The 24,071-nt window shown below is 37.0% G+C and overlaps 1 protein-coding gene across 7 annotated transcripts in view; it reads right to left on the reverse strand.

The window, feature by feature from the left end:
- PCDH7 (protocadherin 7) overlaps positions 1-24,071 on the reverse strand; it is a 403,653-nt gene that overhangs the window by 334,152 nt on the left and 45,430 nt on the right. The window contains exon 2 of one of the 7 annotated variants that reach the window (XM_024573855.3): positions 1,767-4,982. The exons of 5 other annotated variants lie outside the window; for them this stretch is intronic. In XM_024573855.3, the coding sequence (XP_024429623.1) occupies positions 4,905-4,982 (78 nt within the window). In that variant the 3' untranslated portion in view covers positions 1,767-4,904. Of the gene's footprint in view, positions 1-1,766; positions 4,983-6,199; positions 6,680-24,071 lie in introns of those variants that run through there. One more of the 7 variants, XM_045182598.2, reaches the window with a different exon arrangement.

Consider the following 24,071-nt stretch of genomic DNA (forward strand, 5'->3'; position numbering starts at 1 on the left):
CTACTATCTCAGATCAGAACACGTTGTGCACTAGAATGTGTGACTACCTCTCGCATCTAGTTCACACACGCTGAGTCTGCCTCACCCGGGCCAACAGGAGTGCGCTCTACGGAGCCGAAAAATGGATCTCTGCACCCACAAACAGTTTTGGAACCTAACTCACAGGCCCATCCTGGAACAGTGTTCAGCATGAAAGCTCTATGGCTCACCTGTTTGGTACAGCCTTGGAAACCAGAGAGGCAGGACTCAAAGCCTCCACCTCCTGCTATTTCTGTAGCTCTGCAAACTTACCAAAACTCTCCAGGCCTCACTTCCCTCATCTGTAAGCTGGGTGTGTTTCACGACAATAATAGCATCAGTCTCATGAGTTTGATATAAATATTAAATAGAGCAATTAACACAATATCTGCACAGAGTTGACTCTTGATAATTTGTTTTAAAAGTTATCAAAGAAATATTAAAATCAGGTCAACTAAATTATACTTACCAGAACAAGGATATAGAATAAAAGCATTAAAAACCAAAAGTATTTTAATCCTCAATAATACTTAATTTTTTTAATATTTCGGTACAATTTTACCAGTGTAAATCCGACAGACGATGGGTTCTTTTTAGTGCACACACACACAATCTTGTATATCAATTGTACTGCACACACGCAAAAGAACTCAGGTTCTCTTCCCAATTATAATTGGATATATCTATACTACGTGGTGTTCACCACCCAAGTCTAGTTGCAATGATGGGTTCTGAACATAACTTTTCAATTGGTAAATATTCACAGTTGCTCCACTGATCTATAAAGTAGCACCAGCCCTTCCCCCATCTAGGGTTTTGTTTTCCAAGGTTTCAGTTACTCGTGGTCAGTGGTGGTGCAAAAATATTACATGGAAAATTCCAGAAATAAATAATTCATAAGGTTTAAATTGCACACCATTCTGAGTAGTGTGATGAAATCTCACACACAGAACTGCTCAGTCCCACCTGGGACATAAATGATCCTTTTGTCCATCACATCCACACTGTAAATGCTGCTTTGCCATTATTCGCTTAGAAGCACAGTTGGTCATGAAGAGAGAGAGAGAGAGAGAGAGAGAACCCTCACATGACTTTTATTACAGCATACTGTTATAACTATTCTATTTTATTATCAGTTATCAATGTTAATATTGTCTGTGCCTAATTTATCACAGGTATGTGTGTGAGGAAGAAAACACAGTATATATATACGGTTGGTACTAACCACGCTATTCACGGTCTCAGGCATCCATCACTGTTGATTTTGGATCATACCCCCCACAGATAAGGAGGGACTTACTCTAAAGGCATTTTTCTTGAGCCACGTCTAGTCTTCAATGTTTTGTTAAATGTCTAGAGGCAAGAGGCAAGGATGAGAATTTTATTTAGAGAGTATGGGGCACTGGAGAAGCTTAGTTGGTGGGAGTCTGCAATTCTCCCATCTAAATTTCTAATCTTGTAAAGAATGTATCGACTAAATCGAATCTATGATCTAAATCAGTTCCATAAGTGGCAAGTTCACCTAAATGAAAAAAAACTTTGGTGTGACCAGTTCTCTAAATAATAATCCCTGAAGATTATCCACGCCACCTTTGTGTCTTTGAAAGTGGCACTATTTTGCAAGTCAGAATGCTGCAAAGGGAAAAAATCGACAATATATATGCTTTCATTTTGCTTCCCACTGTTTCTCTGACCTCTCCCAGTTGGAGTAGTAGCAGGAAACTAAAATAAAAGTACTGTTTTTCTGTGTGAAGCACTTTGCTACTAAACATTAATCACGAAAGTGTAATAGTTGCAAGATTCCTCTGCCTGTTGCTTCTTCTAAAAAGAGAATTGCTATCAGATGAAAGAGCCTACAGCAATAAACATCAGGGGCTAGTGTTTCCTTCTCTGAACCCTACCAGGAGGATCCAAGTCCACAAATGCCTTTGAAGTCGCAGAGACCTTCATGTGCTGATCAATCCTTGGGGGGTAAAGAGCAAGAAAAACTGGTTCTCGCACTTTAATATTCTGCCAGGGATGCATTAAACTCCGTGCAGAACAAAAAGGTTTCTTCTGTAACAAATTGAGTGATTTTATACTTAGGTTTGCCCCTTCGCTCAATTAACTAAGAGGGACCTTTTGATCCCAGAACATGATTATTTATACTTTAATGCATATTACATTAAGTCAAAGTAAGAATGGTACAGTAACAACTGTAAATTCATATTTCCCTTAGTCTTAAGGCATGCATTGAAATGTGGGTCAATTTAAGTCAAAAACCAATGTGAAGTTCTCCTAATACTAATGATCAGTGCTGATTTTTAATATGATTAGTATTAAATATCACACTGCAATATTTCAGAGTTATCAAAACCTTAGAAGTTAAGAATTAAAGTGATCTCAAAATTGACAGTGCAGTTCAAACCTACTACTTATGGATGAGAAAGTAGAGCACCTGAGAACACAAACATTGTATCTGGCGGATCTGGCTGTTTGGTGGCAGAGCAGAGTTTAACATCAAGACTCCTGACACAGGCCCCAGCCAGTACTGCTCAGGTAGTTGAGTGTCGGCCCATGACCGGAGAAGTCACCAGTTCGACTGCCAGTCAGGGCACGCGCCTGGGTTGCAGGTTTGGTTCCCCATCGGAACACGTGTGAGGGGTAACCAAGTGATGTTTCTCTCTCGCATTTATGTTTCTCTCCATCTCTACCTCCCTCCCTTCCCCTCTCTCTAAAAGATAAATGTTTGTTTTGTTTTTTTTTTAACAGAAGACTCCTGAGACAGCGCAGGGTGCTTTCCACCATATGCTCTCACAATTGTCTGCCAGAGCTTTCCTCTTTAAGTGGCTACGTTCCTCACTCTCAAATGGTATAGACAGGGAGAATGTTTATGTCTCATTGTTTTAAGAGACAACTAAAATAGGAAATACAGGCACTTTATAAAGTAGGGTAGTTTTTATTATTTTTGCCACAGAAAAATATTCAGTACAATAGAATTATCCAGTTCATAGATTTATGATTTATTACACTTGCATAAATAAAGACAACAATCCCTGTAATAGCCTACATAGACAGGATACCAACTTCAATTGATTGTCACGTAGAAAGAGGAGGTAAAAATAATCAACTATAAAGTTAATCAGCAAGATAAAAATAAATGAATACAAATACCAAAGAATAATAGTTTCAAAGTTATTATGGCAAGTGGTGACTACAAATAATAGTTAATCTGCCCTCACTGGTGTGACTCAGTGGATTGAGTGCTGGCCTGCAAACTGAAGGGTCATAGGTTCGTTTCCCCGTCAGGGCACATGCCTGAGTTGCCGGCCAGGTCCCCGGTGGGGGGTGTGAGAGCAGCAACCACACAATGTTTCTCTCCTTCTCTTCCCCCCCCTTCCTCTCTGTCTAAAATAAAGAAATAAAATCTTTTTAAAAATGTTAATCTGTGTTAAATATTCACACTCTTATCTATGTCCATTATGATTATTTATATAATTTAGCTTGAATAAACATTTTTAAAAAGCACATGTAACTTATCTAGCACATGTAACTAGATTTAAAAGGTATAGTTAAAACACAAATATTTCCCAAATCTCTTCTATAAGTTCATCCTTGATTCACATTCTCTGTCATCAACTAAAATAGCCTGAAGGACATAACTGGACTTTCCAACTTCTTCAAACCTATTCCACAGGAGCTTCCTTTCTCATTATTTCCACAGGAGCTTCCTTTCTCATTATTCCAGACATTGCTACCATCTTAATTTACACAACTCAATTGCCGTAAATATTGTATCGAGTTGGAGAGCCTCTGCAGCACTCGCCCTATTTCGGCATTGCTCCCCTTGTGAATAATGATCTTTAATAATGATCATAACATGTTTGAATGGCTTACAACAGTTTACCTCTTTACATTCTAGGTAACAAACCAAAGTGCAAATGTCAATCATTAAATTTTACTGCCTTCCACTTCCACACACACAAATGCATACACGTACGCTCACACCCACACAAAAGTTAGACTCTGTATAGCTAGCTGTACGGAACAAACAGCTATAATGCAAAGAGGTACTTCGCACATGCAATTCATCCTTAATACTATAAAAAGCCCTCTTTGCATACACGAGTGCATAGGACCACACATTTAAAGGCCAGTTCCCTATTGATATAATGGCCCTACATTCCTTGAACACTTATGGGGTTTGCCTTAAATTCAATCAGAAATTGCGGAGATATTGTGATCTATCTTTTGCTTTTACACTATAAAAAGCTATGTTTCAATAAGTATCAGAAGAACCTAAATTTTGTTTTTTCTCATGTCTGCTAGTTTGTCGCGTTCCCTGATTGACATTAGTGTTAGTCTACTTTTTCTGGGAATTCACCCCTGAGGTATACATGTCCATTTTCTTTGTTGACCTAGCACAGGCTCAGGTGATCTCTTCATAACGAATCCAATTAGTTCAAACAAGGCAAATGAAATCACATCCATATGAAATCTCCACGTTAACTATAAACAGTAAAGGCATACATGTCTCCACTCTTGGCTTGAGTTCATTCAAGTGCAAACCGAACAAAAAGGGTTTCCTGTTCTTCTTTCATATTCCTGAGTATGATGGCATCTGATTCTGTTTCTTCATAGTAACAGTAAGACTGCAAAACCTCTCTCACATCCCTCCTTTATTCCATGTTGAAAGCTTGATTTTTTTCAGTTGTTTGCAAAGTATAGTTTGATCCTCTCTTTTCCTGGCAAAGAATTTATTTTAAAGCCATTTTTATTTTCTTCAAAATTAGAGCTTCCTCTTAATCAGCTAAGGATCCTGCCCCTTGGAAACCAATTTCTTTTTACAGAAGACAAACCCAGGTCTATTCGGATCCAACACACTGAGTTGGAACGTCACGTGCATTTCACTTACGAGCACATACATTCATTTTACACGATTCCTCAATGTGGCCAGGGGGGTTCGTGGTCTGCACTGTATCCACCTATAAAAAATACAAAAATATATGTCTGCTTTACAGGGATGTGAGTAGGATTTTGCTAGCCTCCTTCCAAAGCTTGGATGCTGATCTTGGCTGACAGTATTCTTTCCTTCTTTAAAGATGTATTTGCAGTGGCCATAACCTCTTTGAGAAGTCATAGAAACCTAACATAAAGGTTCTCCCTACAGTATTCAACCAAGGGGCATCTAAAAGGATGTGGCTAATCTTTTGGATGCTATCTCTGACAAGAGATATTTGCAGGGTTAAAAAAAAAACCAAAACATTGAATTGTGTTTCTGGCTTCCAGCCTTTCAGGCTGTGAAATGTCAGGAGAAGAAGGGTGGAGTGGGGGAGGGTTGTTGGCTTTGTTTATACTGCAAATACAAGTAAGAATAAAATGGTGATTTTGCTGTCACTGACTTTCCAATTGACAAATCTCTAAGATCTGAGGGATGTGAGCTTGACCTGAATGCTCACTCCCTTCAAAGCAGCTGTCTAGTCTCCAAACGCAATCAGCAGAGAGCTCCCATCTCTTTATAGAAACCCGAGCAGTCCGTTTGCTATCAACAAATGGCCTGCTCCTCTCTCTGGTCAGGGAGCGATTGTTCTTTCCTTCGAAGTCGTGGCCGTTAAAGGGAAATGTTTTCCAACTTTTTATCAAATTTGCACAAATAGAAGTATGGATACTACTTCTTCAACAAGTTTTGGTGCTAAAGTCAGTATTAAATAAAGTTAAGTGTATTTCTCATGACTTGAGCCTCACTAACAGGCTGATTTCTGCTCTAGGTGCCAGAAGGTTGCATATTGTTTTCCAGTGTGATGGTGCCACTGATGTTAGTAAAACCATTAGTAAGTTAAAATATTGCCAACAAGATATTAACTCACGTCCGTAGAATTAAAGTGCTGCAATTTACTATCAAAATAGTTATCTTTAAAAATTAGAATCAGAGAAGAAGACTATCTCTCCCATTTTCCAATGTAACAATGCATCATCAGTGCACAAGAGTCAGTGTTAGAAAAGAAAATGATTTCTTTCACTGAATAATTGATCAATTCATTTTTAAAGTAAGTGACAAAAAATGTACTAATTTTAAAGTTGTTTACACTCGAGAGAAGATATTACAATTGCTTTGACCATAGATTATTAACATTAGCTGTACAAATAAAAGCAGCTTAATTTTCAATTAATTTTATCTTTTCCTAGAAATGAAACAAATCTTTTTCTTTCTCTAACAATTCTGAAATCTAACGTAAGTCGGGATGTTCTGCTCAATTACACAGCAGCACACTTTACCACACTATGTATGCTAAGTGAATCTTCTGGTTTAGATTTTATGTTTAAGATAAACAAAGTTTATCTCACTTTACACAGGCTAGGTCACTGCATATTTCATTTCGAAACTGCTTGTACACAGGTGAAAGCTAAATATTTGAAAGTTTCAGATGTTGCTTTTTTCCAAAACCAGCCACGATGCAGCCCTAATGCAGACCAAGACTGTGCTAGATGTTTCTGTTATGTGCTCTTACTATAGGCTATGTTGTCACGGAATCTATCAGATATTTAACTATCGTGTGAACTTATTCGTTTAACTCGCACATCCTGTGCGAGGCCACAATGTGCTCCCTGACGGCAAACATCACGTCCACTGTGTTTGCTGCTTCCGTCTCCATCCTGGCACGTAGTTGGCCCTCAATGAAAGCTGTTGAACGAATGAAGGCATGTTTAGGAATAGCTAATTAAGGAAATCACGTTACTTGTCCTATCATACTATCACTATTATCTAATATAATATTTTGAAATCATGTGGTTATCTCTTTCTATTATTTGTCATATGGTAGATTACCTTAGGCGACATGGTTTTTTAACTGCAATAAATTTCACTAGCTATTAGTTTGATCATTTTTTCCTAGTCGTTTCTTAAATTTAGTCTATCCATCGAAAACCTCACTAACCTTCTCCTTTTAATTCTTGCCATATGACAGCCACTCTCTTCTTTCCTTAAAGAAATAATACTATGTACAATTGCTGTAAGTTTTTTAAAACAAATAAACAAACAAGTGAAATAATTGTTAAAAACATAGAAAATTGGAGGTATCAACATGTTTCATTTTCTATTTTCAAGACCTGACATACTTTTAATTTAAAAGCAAACCCAAGAAATAAAATGCATTTAAGTAATGAAGTCACCATACTGCCACACACCATAATAAATTTATCTTACCCAAATGTTACTGAGGAACAAATCTAACTCATTTCATAGGTTAACTATGTAAAAGCAGACTTCAAGTTTTTGTGGTTTTAAGCTTCGAGGCACTAAAGAAATGGATTTGTGCACTAATATTCACCTGTCACTAAAGCCAAGACAAATAGATTCTTTCCTCACAATTAAAGATTAATATTTAAAACCAAAAGTGCATACCAATACTCCATGGAGAACTACTTAGGAATCCCCATTCTGAAAACTGTAGGTGAGGGTACTGGGATGTTACAGGGTGTTTGTTTTGATTTGAATCAGCTAATTGCAGTGGTCGTGGAAGCAATTTCCCCATCACTGCTGCTGAGGAGATAGGCTCTGCTCAATCAGACCCAACCCATCTCTTGGTCAGGCCCAAGTCACAGGAAGCTGTATGGACACAGCTTTTGTTTTCTCCATTCCACCTTTTCCTTCAATTTGTTCTATCACCTAGGCGACAAGTCACACACACACGCGCACACACACACACAAGATAAAAGCAAGTCATTTCCTGGAGCACTTCCTACCAGGCCATTCGAACATCTCACTCATTTTCTGTAACCATGCAGAAAGCAAAAACTGTATTTTCTTTCATCTGGCCTTTTATTTTGATTTTTTCCTTGGATTCAAACTGGCCTCACCTAGCACCCTGACTCACCCACCAGTCTCCTCCTTGCTTAATCATTATGCGCTTAGGGCAATGAAGCTGTGGTCAGCATCCGGTAGTTCCTTGAGTCTGTTGCCCATGGAGACAGAGTTTCTGTCCAACTAGTGATAACATCTAATTGTGTATCAGTTCCAGAACAACCCCAGAGGACACTTCCTCATGAAACCCGATGAAGTGAGGCCACGGCTGACATTACGACCAGATGCACTGACCAGCTGCCTCCGACCAGAGCACTGCCCAATCAGTGAAGACCACGATCCTGGCCATGACCTAACTCCCTTAGTCACTGTGATTAATGAGTTTTCCCTGCGTAACCCATCCCCCGGAAGCCATCAGGGAGCCAGGTGTTAGAGCATGAGTTACCTAGGACTCCGGGCACAGCACCATCTCCTTAACAAACCCTTACTTTCTTGGCTATAAACTCCCCTTTGTGTCTCTTATTGGGCTTTGCTGCACTTAAGCACATGGACCCCTTCAGTCTGGTAACATTTATTTCTGAACCAAAGAGACTGAAATAAGCTGGGATTTAATTAATGAAAACTATCAGTAAAACATTAACTTTAATACTTTAATGAAAGCTATGTTCTTTTCCAGACCTCCCTGGCCAACAATTAGTGACTAGTACTAGGGAAAAGAAAGCAATTATACAGAAAACAGAAATAGGATTCAGGTTTAGGCACAAGAATACATTGTACAACACACACAGAGGAACAGACGTGTGGTTAATAATTCTGAAAAAACTTCAAAACAATTAACAAGGAAATATATATATTTTGAAAGGCATATGTATCTATCTTGCTACTTATTTTTACTAGGCGTACTTTAAAACTAAATCATGCACCTATGTAATTGGTGTAGATTACGTACAAGTATCTGTTGAATGTGTTTGCATATAATTGGCAATATGTAAAAGTTTCTATGAATATTCATTTTTTTCCTTGACTGATGTTCAAATCTAGGGAAAAGTAAAAGGTATCAAAATAAAAGCAGAGTCTATTCCACGACACAGGAAAACATATTGATGTTAGTTTCCACAATCTAGGAATGAGAAATCAAGGTTTACATTTTTGAGCATAAATAAATAACACAGGAGTTGAACCAGGACATAGTCATTTATTAATACTGAAAGTTTATGTTATTATTTAAATACTAGAAAATCAATTGAAAGGAAACAGAGCATAAACATAAGGTAAGCGTGGGATTTGGTGAGTGCAGGACTACGAGGAGGACAATTCTGAATGGTATTTGGTCTTTTACTTCTTTTTCATTTATATAAATGATGTACCCACAGCACAAATTATAATGGTTTTAGTAACATTGACACCCACATAGAAGTTTATTATAAGATTTCACCTAACTCTCTAATCTAACCTCACAGAGTCCTTATGAAGTAGAAATTATAATTTTGTTTATGTTGCGTATGAAGGAACTGAAGCTCGGAGAGCTTGATCTTCTTATGTAAAACACACAGATGAGACAAGGCTGAGGCAGAGTGCCAACCAAATCTCGTATTTATTCCTCTACACCGCTTTCTCATAAGTCTTTTGTTTTAAATCTGACTTTGAACTTTTGAAAGACAATCAGCTAAGTTATAATTGTGAAGGTCTTCATTTTTGCCATGGTTTGAGGAATAATAAATAAACCTATGCAAGTTACCCAAACTATTATAAATTAAATATGTTTAAGAAGCTCAGTTGTAGAAACCTATTGCTTATTATATGCAGGATTCTGTCGTAAATATTTAAACTCATGAAATCCCAGGAAGCAATTTCGACATACCTTCAAGCTGTCTAAATTGCCAAAAGAAAAAGTAACAAATAAGACAAACTCTATCCATTCAGAGGAAGGGAAGTCTGTGCCCATTTACATGGGTGAGAACGCGGGCACACAAAGAGGCCATTCATTGGCAGTGTCTGAACTACACTCTTCAGAAAAGAAGCCTTTTACACTGTGAGTCAACCACTGAATTGGCCATGGAAGGAACGGGGTTAGATAATATCAATACAATTCCTCATCATAGATCCTAACAAAAGAATGCTTCAGGTTGCATAGCCCAGTGATCAATATTTATTGACTGACTACCGGCTGTTAGAATCGTGGGATTTCGGAGTTAGAAGGAACGCCAAAGGTTCCAGAGTGCAACCCTGTGAGTGGCTTCTTAGGAGGCGGAGGAACACACACAAAACACCATAAGGCCCAGCCCTGGTTCTGAGGAAGTTTTATCTATCCTTCGGAATGATATGCAAATACATACATATAAACAGGTGACTAACCTTGGGAGAAAAAGATTAAGAACCCTGTGGGTAAGACTCTGAGGGCTCCAAAGAATAAGAGGAGACTGCACAGAGGGTAGCAGGGAGAAGGCTCATTGACTAGTTGAACTTAGGCTGGGTCTTAAGAGACAGGTGAGCTTGAGCTCAATGGAAATGAAGGAAAACTGCACTCCTAGAAAGTCCATGTTGTGAAGAAGATACAAAGTGAGGTTGGGAGGCAGTGAGTGGATTTCCCTGCCTAAACCAGGGATCCCCATAATGCCATTCATCTCCAGTGTGGAGAAAGCAGCTCCACTTAGCTCAAGCCTACATATAAAAAGAACTAATGTAATAATTACAAAGACAACGAAACTGTCCTGCATATCTTAAATGAGAAATACACGGACAAAGTAGGTAACTGTTGAAAGCCAAGTAGGCAATTAAAACAACTAGGTACTAAAACTAACACAATGAAGCCGAAGACTTGGGCTCCACAAGATACTATTCTTACGTTAAGTTTTGTGTAACTTATTTCATAAGTTTATTTTTTTTCGTATTTTATTTAAAAAATATTGTAAAGAAACGTTCTGCCCTGGCTGGTGTGGCTCAGTGATTTGAGCGGCCTGTGAACCAAAGGGCCCTTGGTTAGGTTCCCAATCAGGGCATGTGTCTGGGTTGCAGGCCAGGTCCCCAGTGCGGGGCACACTAGAGGCAACCGCACATTGATGTTTCTCTTCTTCACCCTCTCCTTCCCTTCCCCTCTCTCTAAAAATAAATAAATAAAATATTTTTTAAAGAGAAACATTCTTTCCAAATCAGGGAGGAATCGAAATCAATCCAAAGAAACTGCTATGCACTATGTAAGCAAAAACATTAAAATGGATCCCAGCTTTATGATTGCAATTATATTTGGCCAAAGTTGAGCAATTGCTCATTTCCATCCCAAAAGCTCATAATAAAAATGTAAAATGAAGCAAACTTAAGCTATGATCATTATCCTCTTCAGACCATAAAAACTGGCCACCTTGGAAACAAAAAGCAGTACCAGCTAGTACTCATGTGCCAGAGCAATAAACTGCCTGAGAGAAACGGGGACTCGATGTTAATGAGAAGATGAAGTGAACAACAGACCCGGCAGTTCTTAAATGCTACTGAAATTGCAATCGTGTGCCTGAAAAATTGAGAGCTACGTAGGGAGTCTTAAAACCCACAGAGGGGAGTACAAAGTAGTCAAAGTGTTTCCAGATGATGGATAAACTCACCGAGAGTTTGATCCACTAAAGAGGAAATGGTGTAAATGTTCAAAGAATTAATTGAGTCTTGAAAAAGTGAGATAGAACAAAATTACAAAATCCAACCAACCAGTTTCCTGCCTCTGAAAAGATATACTAAAAGTGTAAGAATTGGCACAGTGATTAAGTGGTCCTTTGGTTAATAATACACGAATTTCTAAGTCAGATATAATTCGCTTTTAATATGATTTGTGGTTGACCAGCTTCAAAACTCTATGCTTTTTGATCACTATGAATTTCCAGAAATGTTCTCATAAACACTTTTGTAAATACTAAGAGCCATAGATTTCAGGATCAATATAAGCATATTAAAATATTGACTTTTGGTGCACAGAAAGACATTACATTAATAACTAATGTGGAAATACCACTTCAGGGATAAAGAAGTCACCTGGAATCATTCTCTATGAAATTATTCATTTTACCAATGAAAATACTGAGGCTCAGAGGGGTGACAAGACATATTCAATATAACAGTGCAGACCCAGTATTAAAACTCAGTGTCCTCTTGCAATTCAGTGGCTTACTTCCATGGAGACGGTGGGAATTACATCTTGAGGAAATGGAAGATTTGGGGATGAAATTATTTAAATAAGGACCAACTATCTATAATTCCAGGTCATTCCAGTTGTGAAATGTAGGGAAGGTATATATTACACAGACCGTTTTGAACTGACAATGGACTCTGTATTAATAATTTCAGTGAGCTCATCAAAAAGAATCAATGGCAATGCAAAAAAAATACAGCAAATATTTTAAATTCTAATATAAGATTCTTCGTAATAAAAGTGTTGCTACAGAACATATTTTTTATTTTGAAGAGTTTGTAAAATCTTAACAACATTTGTGAAAGGTCACTTTAAACCAAGCTTTTTTAGAGCTTGATTTCAATTTGGGGGGAGGTGGTCTCAATCGATACCACATAGAACTTTTTCACTATGTCTTGCAGGAAAAGGGCTGTAAATCTTACACTTTAAAGTAGGTCACAAGTCTTAGAATGTTTAATAAAAAAATAGTTTTTCTTAACAGAGAAGAAAGATTATTTGCTTCTTTTTTGCTTCTTTGTCTTATAAGTACAATGTGATGTATTAGTTTAATTAAAGTCTACCAAATTATCATAAGGATTTTATGTGCTGCAAATAATTGGGTTTTTGTTCTCTGCTTGCTTTTTGTCAATGGAAGCAGAACATTTTTTTATGATACTTAACTATAAGATACTAGAAACCCACAGGGAAGAAAGGCACAATGAGGTGCCTGATTGAAGTGACCTTTGTCATCTTGGCAATAAAGCTAAGTATGAACTAATGCAATGAAAAGTACATCAATGTTTCCAAAGAGTTAAGAGGATAGGTATGTGGCTCAGAGCCAAACCATACCAAGAATCCTACCATACAAAAAAAAAAAAAAAGACAATCCTATCAACATGAAAAGCTGATAGGCCCTAAAATGAAGTAAAAATATAGTGAGATCGTATGATTTAAAAAAAATGCAAACCATAATGAATCAATTTTTCTTGGGGCTGATTCAGGTGATAATCCAGGTAAAGTATAATACCAGGTAACTATTTGATGAGAGGCATTTTAAGCACACAAGGGAACAGATAATTAATGAATGTAGCATATTAAGTGAAAGTTGTTTCAGAAAGTAACAGTACTGACATAACCAGTCTTACCAAAGGTGAGCTGAAAGAAATTATAATTCAAATACACATTCACCTGCAAGACACAGATGTCTCTTCGTAGTGTTGTAGCTTAGCAAAACCCAAGAACAACCAGTGAACGTGAAGTCAGTTAACTGATTATTTGGTAACCCAAGAACAACCTGTGAACATGAACTCAGTTAACCAATTATATTGTGGTATCTGAAAGACAAAAAATTACCAGTAATTTTCTTATGGTATAATTCCTTAAGTATGCCTCAAAACATGTATGACATAAGTGATAATCAGCAATGCTTCTTTTGCTTAAAAACATGTGACCACTGGTCATTTACTAGTATCCTGAAAGAAACAGCTATACACACAGTACAGGCTTTTTGAAATGTCTGAACTTATATTTCATCCTTTGGTTTTTTTTAAATTTCTATTTCTATTCTTCACCTCATACTATGTTAAGAGTTTTTAATGACTAATAATCACTTACATTCTCTTGAGTGTTTAGGAAAGGACTCAGGCTAACGTTACACTTCTCTAGGAAGTAGATACGATCATTAACCCCATTTAACAAAGAGAAAACTCAGGAACTGAGAAATTAACTGTTTCAAATCAAACTCTGAACAATGGTAGCATTAGATTTTTAAGCCCAGGAAGTCTCACCCAGTGCCTGTGCTCTTCGCTAGGCTGCACACCACTGCCTCTCTGGTCAGTGATGGAACTGCTGTTCTTCAAAGCAGGTTTGGTCAAACTGCTCGGCCTTTTCAGATCTACCCAACATTATCAGATGTGTTACATCTCCACAAAACATTTAGCATCTAAGATTTGTTAAATCTCTCTCAACCTGCATCTCTCTCTCCCTCCCTCCCTCTGTCTCTTCCCCCTTTCTCACACAACTCCCCCCAATAATAATCACATCATTACATTTCCGAAGAGCATCCAATGTGAGTACATAATGATATATTCAGATAGCGTTAAGCCTTTAGGTTTTCCTCACTTCTTAAAAGCACCACTGTGTTCCTGTGAAATCCCATGACCTCAAAAATGTGCCAAACTAATAATTGAGCCAAGAAAAAGACAATCTTCTCAACGCAAGATACATTTTTAAAAGACAATTTTTTATTGGTTGTCTCTGAAAAAACACTCCTAGAAAGGAGTGCTTTCTCAGTGAGTGCACATGAATATTTTGAACAGATACACTTGATTTATTCCATTTGTTTTAAGCCAAAGAGGGAAAGGGAATCTTTGACAAAACTGTCATCTTTAAAACACGGTAATATTTCATTTTCCCCTTCTGCACTATTGAGATTGCCTGGAACTGAAATGCTTCCAGCGGCTCCTGTGTCCAATTTTTCAAAGCTGTCACTTCCTAGCAAATCTGCTTAAGCAAAATACTTATGTTGTTAGAAAACAGAACAAACATACATTATAAAATACATTCCTATTCTTCTTTGCAGGGCAAAGTCTTATTAAAGAATGGGAACTTGGAAGAACATGTAAAAATAAATTAAAAGATGACTATGATGGATTGGTTTAAGTCAATGAATCTGGTGCACCTCTGATTAGTTTCCAAAGATACACTTGGGCTTAGCTCAGTAGAGTTTTCCACACAATACTCACACAATCAAAATGGTACTTTCAATGTGTTTGCTAAAGGTCATTACATCGGAAAAGAAAAAACCCAAAGAAAAATGGGACACTGAAAGATGACCATGGTTACTCTTCCTCAGTTCATGGGTGTCAGAGCTATTGTAATGCACTTGTCAACACCCTGTGGCCTCAGAGGGTAACGAAACAATTGCCAGGCATTGCCCTTGCAGCCCTCTGGCCCTTCTGCACTGTGGGCATCATAACTCATATCCTACAGTACCTGCCCAAGTGAAAGCACAACAGAAGCAAAATGCAAAGTGATAATTACAAGAAGAGTGTGAAAGAAGACAAAACTTCAAATACTACCAAGCAACTTCCAAAACCTTGAGGAGAAGCATGTTCTGAAAAGTTGAAGTCATACTGACTTGAAATACTACTCCATATTCTTACCAAAGGGTATACTTTCCAGATGCGTGCACACACACACACACACATATATATGCTCTAGATTGTGTACGTGTATAGATATGTAGTTATACAATTATAACACGTGTAATTTGTGTTCTTATATGCATGATTATACAATTCTGTCTTCAACTAATCTTTCCACGACTTACCTAAGGCTTACATTTTCTTCCATTCCTTTGAAAAGCTAGTTATGCCTCAGCAAAAGTCAAGACTGCTTATGGTGTACAACCTGAAACCCAATTCTCTCTCGGCACTTTAACACTAGGTCCGTCACTCTTTAACACCACAAAATCAATACCCTGGAATGTCACGGTTCTCTGATGGCCCACAAAGTCAAGGCATGATCAATTTCAACTTCCTTACTAGACAGAAATAGACTTAAACAAATAAAAAAGATTTCATTGAAGTTAAATTCAATTAAAAAAAAGGAATAAAGGTAGAGAGAGTCAAAGCTGTTAGAATTCAGTCCAATAAATTTACACCTAAATCTAGATCTATTTTTAAGTTCAACTAAACGGTGCACCCAGGTAAAAGATATCAAAAATTAAAACAAGGCAGAATTTACTCTAATCACCAGATTAATATGCCTGTGTGGATGCGTGTGTTTCCCTCACTGCACTAGTTAATAAGAAGTAGGAAAGGATATCTGAGTTCATATTGCGTATCCCTAGAAAACAAGTTATTTTGCCTTCACTCCTCAGTAAGAGCAAGAATCTTATCTTTCTTATCATGAACTGTATATCCTGTCCGTGACACAAACACACCCTTAATAAATATTTGATTAGTGTATGAAAATCAATGCATGCACTCAATAAAATCTGGTACATCACTTCTATTGAGGTCTAAAGCTTTTCTTTCTTGTGCACTGGTGTACCCCTGCTTCTCTAACACCTAGTACATAGCAGGCACTCAGCGAGCATCTGCTGATTTGAAAGACTAGACAGAATGCCTCCAATTTTACTGGTGAACTTCTAGCACTTTGAGGAATTAAAATTATAGCGTGGTGATTCCAAGAGTTTTTTTTAAATACGTACTTTATATAGCAGTGGTTTTATTATCCTCCTAAATTTTGACATATATCAACACCAAAACTTAGTATTTAGTAATGCGTACGAAAAAGCTAGGCCTGAGAGTCAAGACACATGAAATATAGTTGAGGTTCACTGATTTGCTTTATAGTTTTGCCTCTACAGACCCTTCTGGTCTCATCTATAAAAATGTAAAAGAGATAGAAGAGAGAACAATAATGGTTCTTAGGTATCCCCTTGAGAATAGGTAGGTAGATACCCTCATAGGTATGTGTGAGGATATGGATTGAAAGAAAATCAATAAGGGGGACTCTACAGGTCAGAAAAAAAGTCGAAAAGCAACCTTATTAAGAAAGTTAAAAGACATTGGAGTCATTCAGTCGAACAAAGAAAATGCTGAAACCGTCCAAGTAAAGCAAGCAAGTGTAGAAGGTCTTACAGGCACGTGGTACCAAGGGCTGAGTTATTACTTCCAGGCCCACTAAAGCAGAGAATACCCTTGGCTTCCTTCTCTGTCTTCCACACCATCAAAACTAAGATTTAAAATAATAATAATAATAATAATACAGTAGGGAAATCGTGTGACAAATTTCTGGCCAATGATATACAGAAAAAAGTTCTTGCAGAGGAAATGCTTCCCAGGATAGGAGGGAAATGGGAGCAAGGGAAATTTTCCTTTTACTTCCTGACTCTCTTCCTCCTCTCTGTCTGAAACACAGGTTGGCAGAGGAGACACCAACTTCAGACGATGAGAAGGAAAACCAGACACTAAGGACAGTGGAGCAGGAGGTGGGTAGAGCATGGTTCCTCGGAAAAACTTACAGGTTGATGTACCAGTCTTGCAAGTAGAAAAAAAAAGATCATCCCCAGATGATCTAGGAAGAAGTGGATGCACAGAGATTGGAGGTGGGGGGCGGGGAAGAGAGAGAGACTGGTGGCATTGAACTTCCAATCCACCTCATTCATTTCTAAAAATTGGGCTCCATGTATTCACCACTTTAGCACAATACTAGTATATCCTGAGTTGTTTTCTCTCTTACTGTCAATTGAACAGTGTTAAGTAAATCCACTGTTTTGGTTTTAGCACTGAAACATATTAATAAGTTAGTTAGAGAAAATCAAAATCTTAATCTACAGAAGTTTAATAAGAAGGCCACATATAATTTGTCTTCTGCTTGTATAATTTTATGTTAGTGTTATGGTTTTATGATAAAACTTATTTTATAAAAGAAAAAGGCATATACAATTTAATACAGAAAATAGTTTCCTGTTTATTTCTCATTCCTAACAGCTATAATCATTAAGGAAAATATGAGATTAGTTAAAGTCATAAAGCTATAAAATATTGGAAGTTTTAATGTCTTCTTGCAAAATAAAATCATATTTATGTATACAATCTTCCACTTTTCTATTTTGTGAACATCCAACAGCCCAAGTAAGGAAATGCAGATTTTAGGTGCCAGGAAAATAGAACTGACCAAATTCTAAACCCTCCCTACTTAATGAATGCTAGGATTCTCTGAGAACCTCATGGCACGCAGATTCTGGAATCAAAGTATGGGTATTCTGAACATGGGTACAGCCAAATTGCTAAATACTTTTGGATGGAGTCTCAGAAAGTAAGGGCTAATGTATATGGTCTTGTTTTGTTTTGTTGACAATGAAGAAAAGCTCTTACATTTCACTATAATTGCAGTTTAACAATAGTCATTTTTCAGATGTAGAACTGTTCAAATATGGTCAGTTTTATGTAGTTAGGAAAAAACTATGAATTAGTTCAAAATAAGAAGGACAGATTAAGTATAATAAATGTAAAGGAACATTTCCATCTGGTGACAATAAATAGATCAAATAACATATGTGTCCTGTTTAAGCTATTCAGATAACTTATTTTGTCAATGAAATGTTAGCTTCCAATGGAATAAAGTTTTATGACATGACCTTCTCAGAAAAGAGAAGACCCATATTTAGTGTGTTTACACTTTAAATTGTCACACTGAGATCTAAGCCACCTGCTCACTAGTGGGATTCAGTGGGAAAAAAATGTAGTGGTATGAAGTAGGCCTATAAGCTTATATCTTGCCTAGTGTCTTTACTAATAAATCTTGAAGTATATACTGGTTGTTTTTTAAAGACAAACTATCTGTTCTTTCCCAAAATTTGATTCATTGTACAATTTCAGCAGTAACCAATGAAATCTTGGGGTAATTATTAAATAAAATGTTTGTTCACTTCTCCATTTACTCAGTAAGGAAGCTGCATGATATTCCCACGTATTTAATAGGAATTGTAACAGGCTTGTAGTTTGTAATAATCCGAAGCACAGATTTAAACTTTAATTTTACTTCTACACTAGAAGTGGGATCCGTACAATGTAGACACTCAGTTTCATGAGATGAATGAATCTATAGAGAAAAGTATATGCTATCACTGAGTGCTTTATTCCCACCTGAGTTTCATGTTTCTCTTTCCATTTACTTCACCCAAGCAGTTTCTGTAATGCACACATTGCATAATAGGGTTATGACACTCAATTGTATTTATTATTAAAAAGCAGGAAGTCTTAAACAAATTTCAAACCACAACCTCATAACTAAGGAAATCTTCCAAACTACATGAAAGCAATATTTATTTCTTGAAAGGAAAGAAAACCTGATGGACTATGTTAAGCAAGGACAACTGGAACTTGGTGCATTAGCCGTATCTGTAGGATCTACTTTTAGAACAGACATTCCTTGTTTGAAAACAGAGCATGAGATGATGTTAATCTGTAACTGGAGGAAGCTGCTCATGGCCCTTGAGTCAGAGCACGGTGTACTTGAATCATCAGCCCTGCAATTTTCCGCTCAGAATACTCACCATGCTCATTCCAGCGGCCGTTAGGAATCCACCACTCTTAATAAATTCAATGGGTGTTTTGCAAGTACAAAGCCAGCAGGATCGGACACTTCAGATGGAATTTTAGCTGCATAATCAAGAACGTAGCTGAAAATGCCAATTAATGGTACAAAGCCCTAATAATCAAACTTGAGCTATAGAAAATCCCTTTATGGACTAAAAACATCACCCATGTAATCTATCCCTGACTGCAGGATGGCTCACCAGAATATTAACACAGCCATCCAAATTCATTTTTGCTGAAAAGTAAAAGCTGGATGAAAAGAACCTCCTGGCTATAAAGAATTAGGTAACATAAAAGTGAAAAATATGCCATTATATATTTAAGTAATCTCATTTTGTTGTTATTTCAACTTTAAGGCAGACAAAAATGGCAATACAGTGGATCTTAACGGATTAAGATCCTCCAAACAGGACAGGCAAGACATAAAAGAACCCTAACAGGCATAAGAGAGTGTATCTTAAAACAGAACACCTGAAAGTTGAGAATTAAGTAATGATAACAAATGCAGCTGAAGGGAAAACACACCCATGAAGAGTTTGACATTGAGTGGAGACCTGGGAAGGCAAACATTAACGCTTAGCAGACAAATATACTCATGCCAGGCAAGCAGGGAAAAAAAGTCATGGAAGAATATCAACACAGATGGGAGAGAGATAGCTGACTTGCAGGAAACCATGCGGAGTGACAGCTCAGCAGTATCTCCACACCTGATCTGCCATCGGAGCCTATGGGGCTGAGTGACAGCCAAGTCAGCGGGGTCCTCAGGCAGATGTGGCTCAGCACTAGAAGCCGTGTGCAGGAAGTCCTGGTGTCTCCAAGCCTGCCATCCTGCATGTAGTGCCCCCCAAAATATATAACCCCCAAAATTCACTGCTGGGCTCATTGATACTTAACTAGATGCATATTATACTTCTATTTATGGGAAACTTGTCAAAAAAGAAATGTCTGCCAACAATTGCTATGAAAACATTTATTTGCCCCTAATCCGTGCTGTATACCACATTCAATTATTTTAAATAATGTATAGGCATAGGAAAAAAGTCATTGCTAATCAATAGTAGATTGATTTGGCTGAAAAAATCTACATTTTTTCAAGGCTATCTGGGGTAATCTTCACCTCTTAAACCTGATTTATTCCCCAAACTTGATACAAGAAATTCCGTTTAAAATGATACTTTATTTCAATTTGTTTTCACAGCAAATATCAGCACCTGATTGTCTATATTTTTGTGTTAATAAATAAAAGTCCCTCTGAGACACATTTTTAGTTGGTTTTAAAGAGACGTGGGAAAGGGTCAAATAACAAAATTGAATATCAAGTCACAGGTAAGATGGAAAATATATTATGTGTATACATAACTGCATCTGGTTAAATAAGTTCATTGGCATCATAAATGGGAAAACAGTGACTGTAAAGAACCCTTATCTTCCTTGAAAACTCCCTACTCTGAAACTCCCCCCCCCATTACTACAATATACATGGAGCCCAATTTCCTGCTTTAGCAAGACTGAATTGCAGGGTGTTAATCTCTGATTCAGGGTGACTCAGGTCTTCCTGTTCATACCTCCTTTGCAAATGGAGCTTCCTGGAGAAGCTGAAAAGTAACCAAATGTGTCACAGCTGAGGCAATTCCTCTGACCTGCTTTTGGTGATGGAATCTTAGTCACTTTTCAAAGTTCAGACATGTTCAATATTAAACAACTGAAAGTTAAAGATGCAAACATTGTACTTGTAATAGCTAGTAAACAGTGTATCTACAGTCAACTGTGGAATTAAATAATAAATTTAGAGATTGAATAAGATACAATTGTTACAGCTTTAAAAGCTTATCAATTAGTTGATACATGGTATTAGATTTATTTTAATGGCAGCCACACAATTATGTATTACAAATACTTCATCTCAAAATAGATTAAAACTATTTTTTGTTACTTTGGTTTTCTGATTCTGAGTATCATACGGTTAAGGTACAATGACAATTAAAAGATTATTAAACAACCTCCAATGAAGCTGAAGTGGGTATCACTTAACGGATAAAACTGTTAACAATGGAGAATGGGAGGTGAGTTACCCAAATTGGAATTTTGCCAGCTCCTTTAATGGTTTTGGTGTGACGGCTTGCATTTTCCTTTCTGTTGATGTTTATTTCAGTAGATGTGCAATAAGAAGATTTTTCTGAGAAGCTTAATCCTCTCAAATTTTTAGTTCAATGTTCTAAGTTGCGAAATAAATACCAAATTTTCCCCTACTAGGAAGATCCGACTTTGCTGTTTTAAATTCTAAAACCCTTTTTCACTCAGCTCCTTTGGGAGACCAAGGGTTTCCTGATTGTTGGCAGAGCTACTAAAGGTTCATAGCTCCAGTGAAAGAAAGATTTCCATCGGAGTCTGCGTCTTTATGACAAACCCGCACAGGTTTGGTTACCATCTCGCTCCCTTGTAAAAAGGTACCTTGGAGTTCTGCAGGCCCAAGGTCTCAGACTGGCTGGAGTGTCTCACAGGCACTTCCCTGCACTGTGAACTTGCCCGTTCAGTATTTTCTCCCAGGCAAGTTTACCACTTGATAAATCATTAGCTTCACTTCCTGTAGCATTGAAGTTTTCCCTAGGGGCTCCTACTAACTAGGAGCTAATCACCCATGTTTTTTATTTAGCTCTTGAGTTCTGATTAGATCATAGTTTAGAGTGGATGACTGCAGACTGCTACTTCTTATCTGACAACATAGGGAACAACACTGCATATTCAGAAAATATACTTTATCTTTCCTTTTTAACAAATCCATACCTTGCTATTGTATCATTAAATGTAAAACCATGCTGAGCTTAGCTGTTCAAGGAAAAGATACAAATAAGGTTTCTGTGGCCACATGTTTCCACTGTGGGAATTCACACTGGCTAAGTTATATTTACAGCTCATTATTGATTTTAAACTTCATGTGGCACAACAAAAATTCATCAAATGCTGATTTATGCCAATAAAAATGTGTTATAGGGCACACTCACCCAACAAACATTTATAAATAACTTAATGTGCGAGATTATTAAGCATTTCCATACATATTTATTTCCCATATTAATCTTTTAAAATCCTTTTGATAGTATATTTTATGCATCTGTTTGTAACTGAAATAAAATTGCATTGATTAATTGCAAACTACTGCAATTTGAAGAGAATGAGATAAAAATGGCAATAGTTATAACACAAGTATGACAAAATATTCTAGAAAATCCTATTTTGTTAATTTTTAATAAAAATATTACTAATACAGATATTTTTCTTCTATAAATAGGCCACTGTTTTTCAACTTACATCTATATCAACTTACCCTCTATGTTTGAGATTTTATATAATAGAACACTTATATCAATAATACATTATTATAGAATATTCATACATATATCAGTACCTCACTTAAATGGAAAATGTGCTTCCTCTCCGTACACTAATGAAGTTATCATAAGAGTAAAAATCCCAAATTATGTCGTTATCATTTAAGACATCACAGTCTTATTAAATCAAATCACTTTGCAAGTGAAAAAAACATTAGTAACCAAAACTTGAATTTTAATTGCCTATTTTAAAATTGTATATAAACATTCTCTCAAATTTCTGAGAGTTATAATACTAGATCTAACTTACAAAACAGACTATTTTATAATTAAGGGGGCCTTTTCACCAGAATCGGTTTCTCTTTCTCCTACATGTACATGAACAGATCCCACTGGTACAAAGTCCCCAGCCACTCTTTCCTGTGACATCTTTTCCAAGCCCACTAGTGTCTCTTAACTGGCGTCATTTGGTTCCCTTCTCTGCCTCAAGGGAGTTTGGCTCCTCCCCACTCCTTCCCAATTATAAATATGTAAGTTAGATAATTGACTCACCCTCTTGACTGACACATGGCCTAAACAGAACAGACAACCTTCCCGTAAACCATTAACAGCAGGTGGGAAAGGCAGTATTACTTAATCAATCGGAATATCTGAAGTCATTATTGACTCGAATCCTTTGATATCTTCTTCAACTCTCTCAACTATTAAAACACTCTACCCTCTACCCACCCATACACCTCACACTTGTAAGAGAACCCAGTAAACGGTTCAAAAACTGCATAGAATTTGCAAATAAAATACATGTGCTCACATGCAAATTTAAACTTAATGTTTCCCCTTGGTAACCTAGATATCTTAATTAGATCTTTAGATTTAAACCAATGTAAAGTCTAGAAGATACAATTATGAAAATAAGCAAAGAGAAACATATTCTCTTGGTGCACAGAGCATCCATACAGTCCAATGGCTCAGCTGGATGTACAGTCGAAGCCTGCGAGAGCGTGAAATCAGAAAGAGCAGAACCTTGGATGGGAAGGTCTGAAGTTACCTGAAGTTACCAGAATTTTATCAGGGCCTAAACATGTGTTCCGGAATATAAACAAAACAAACAAAGCAAACAACCAAACCAAAAAAGCAAATAAACAAAAAAGAAAAAAGAAAAAATCCAGAACGTTAAGGTGGTAGAGAGAAACTTCAATAAGAACAACTTAGAACCTCTACTCCAGGTCAGAAGGATGCATGATCATTGTACAAATGAAGACACTAGATGCCAGTGATATGAGGCTTTTGCTCTTAGATTTGAGGTGGCAGAATGGGATTATGTACCAAGGTACTAGGATGTTTCACGTTCGTTATCCAATACCATGACTTTATCATTCCAGGTAGTTTTCAGGAGTAATGTGCCGGAAATGAGATGCCTTAATACATAAATGTCACTTCACTTTCCCTGTTACTTGGACACAAGTACCTGAATCTGTTGTAAGTGCCTGCAGACTTGCTCCACTTTCCCGTAAGTAACCTCTTCTTAATTACAAAAGAAATTCTGCAAGCAGATAATATATGCCAGAATACAGATGAGATAAAAGACCAAACATTCAAACAGGTCAGTTGTACACATTTACATAACAATATAGATTGGTGAAACCTAAGGCCAGTTTTATTTTTTTTTCCTTTTTTGT

This window comes from Desmodus rotundus, chromosome 4 (assembly GCF_022682495.2).
Source record: "Desmodus rotundus isolate HL8 chromosome 4, HLdesRot8A.1, whole genome shotgun sequence".
Classification (NCBI taxonomy): Eukaryota; Metazoa; Chordata; class Mammalia; order Chiroptera; family Phyllostomidae; genus Desmodus; species Desmodus rotundus.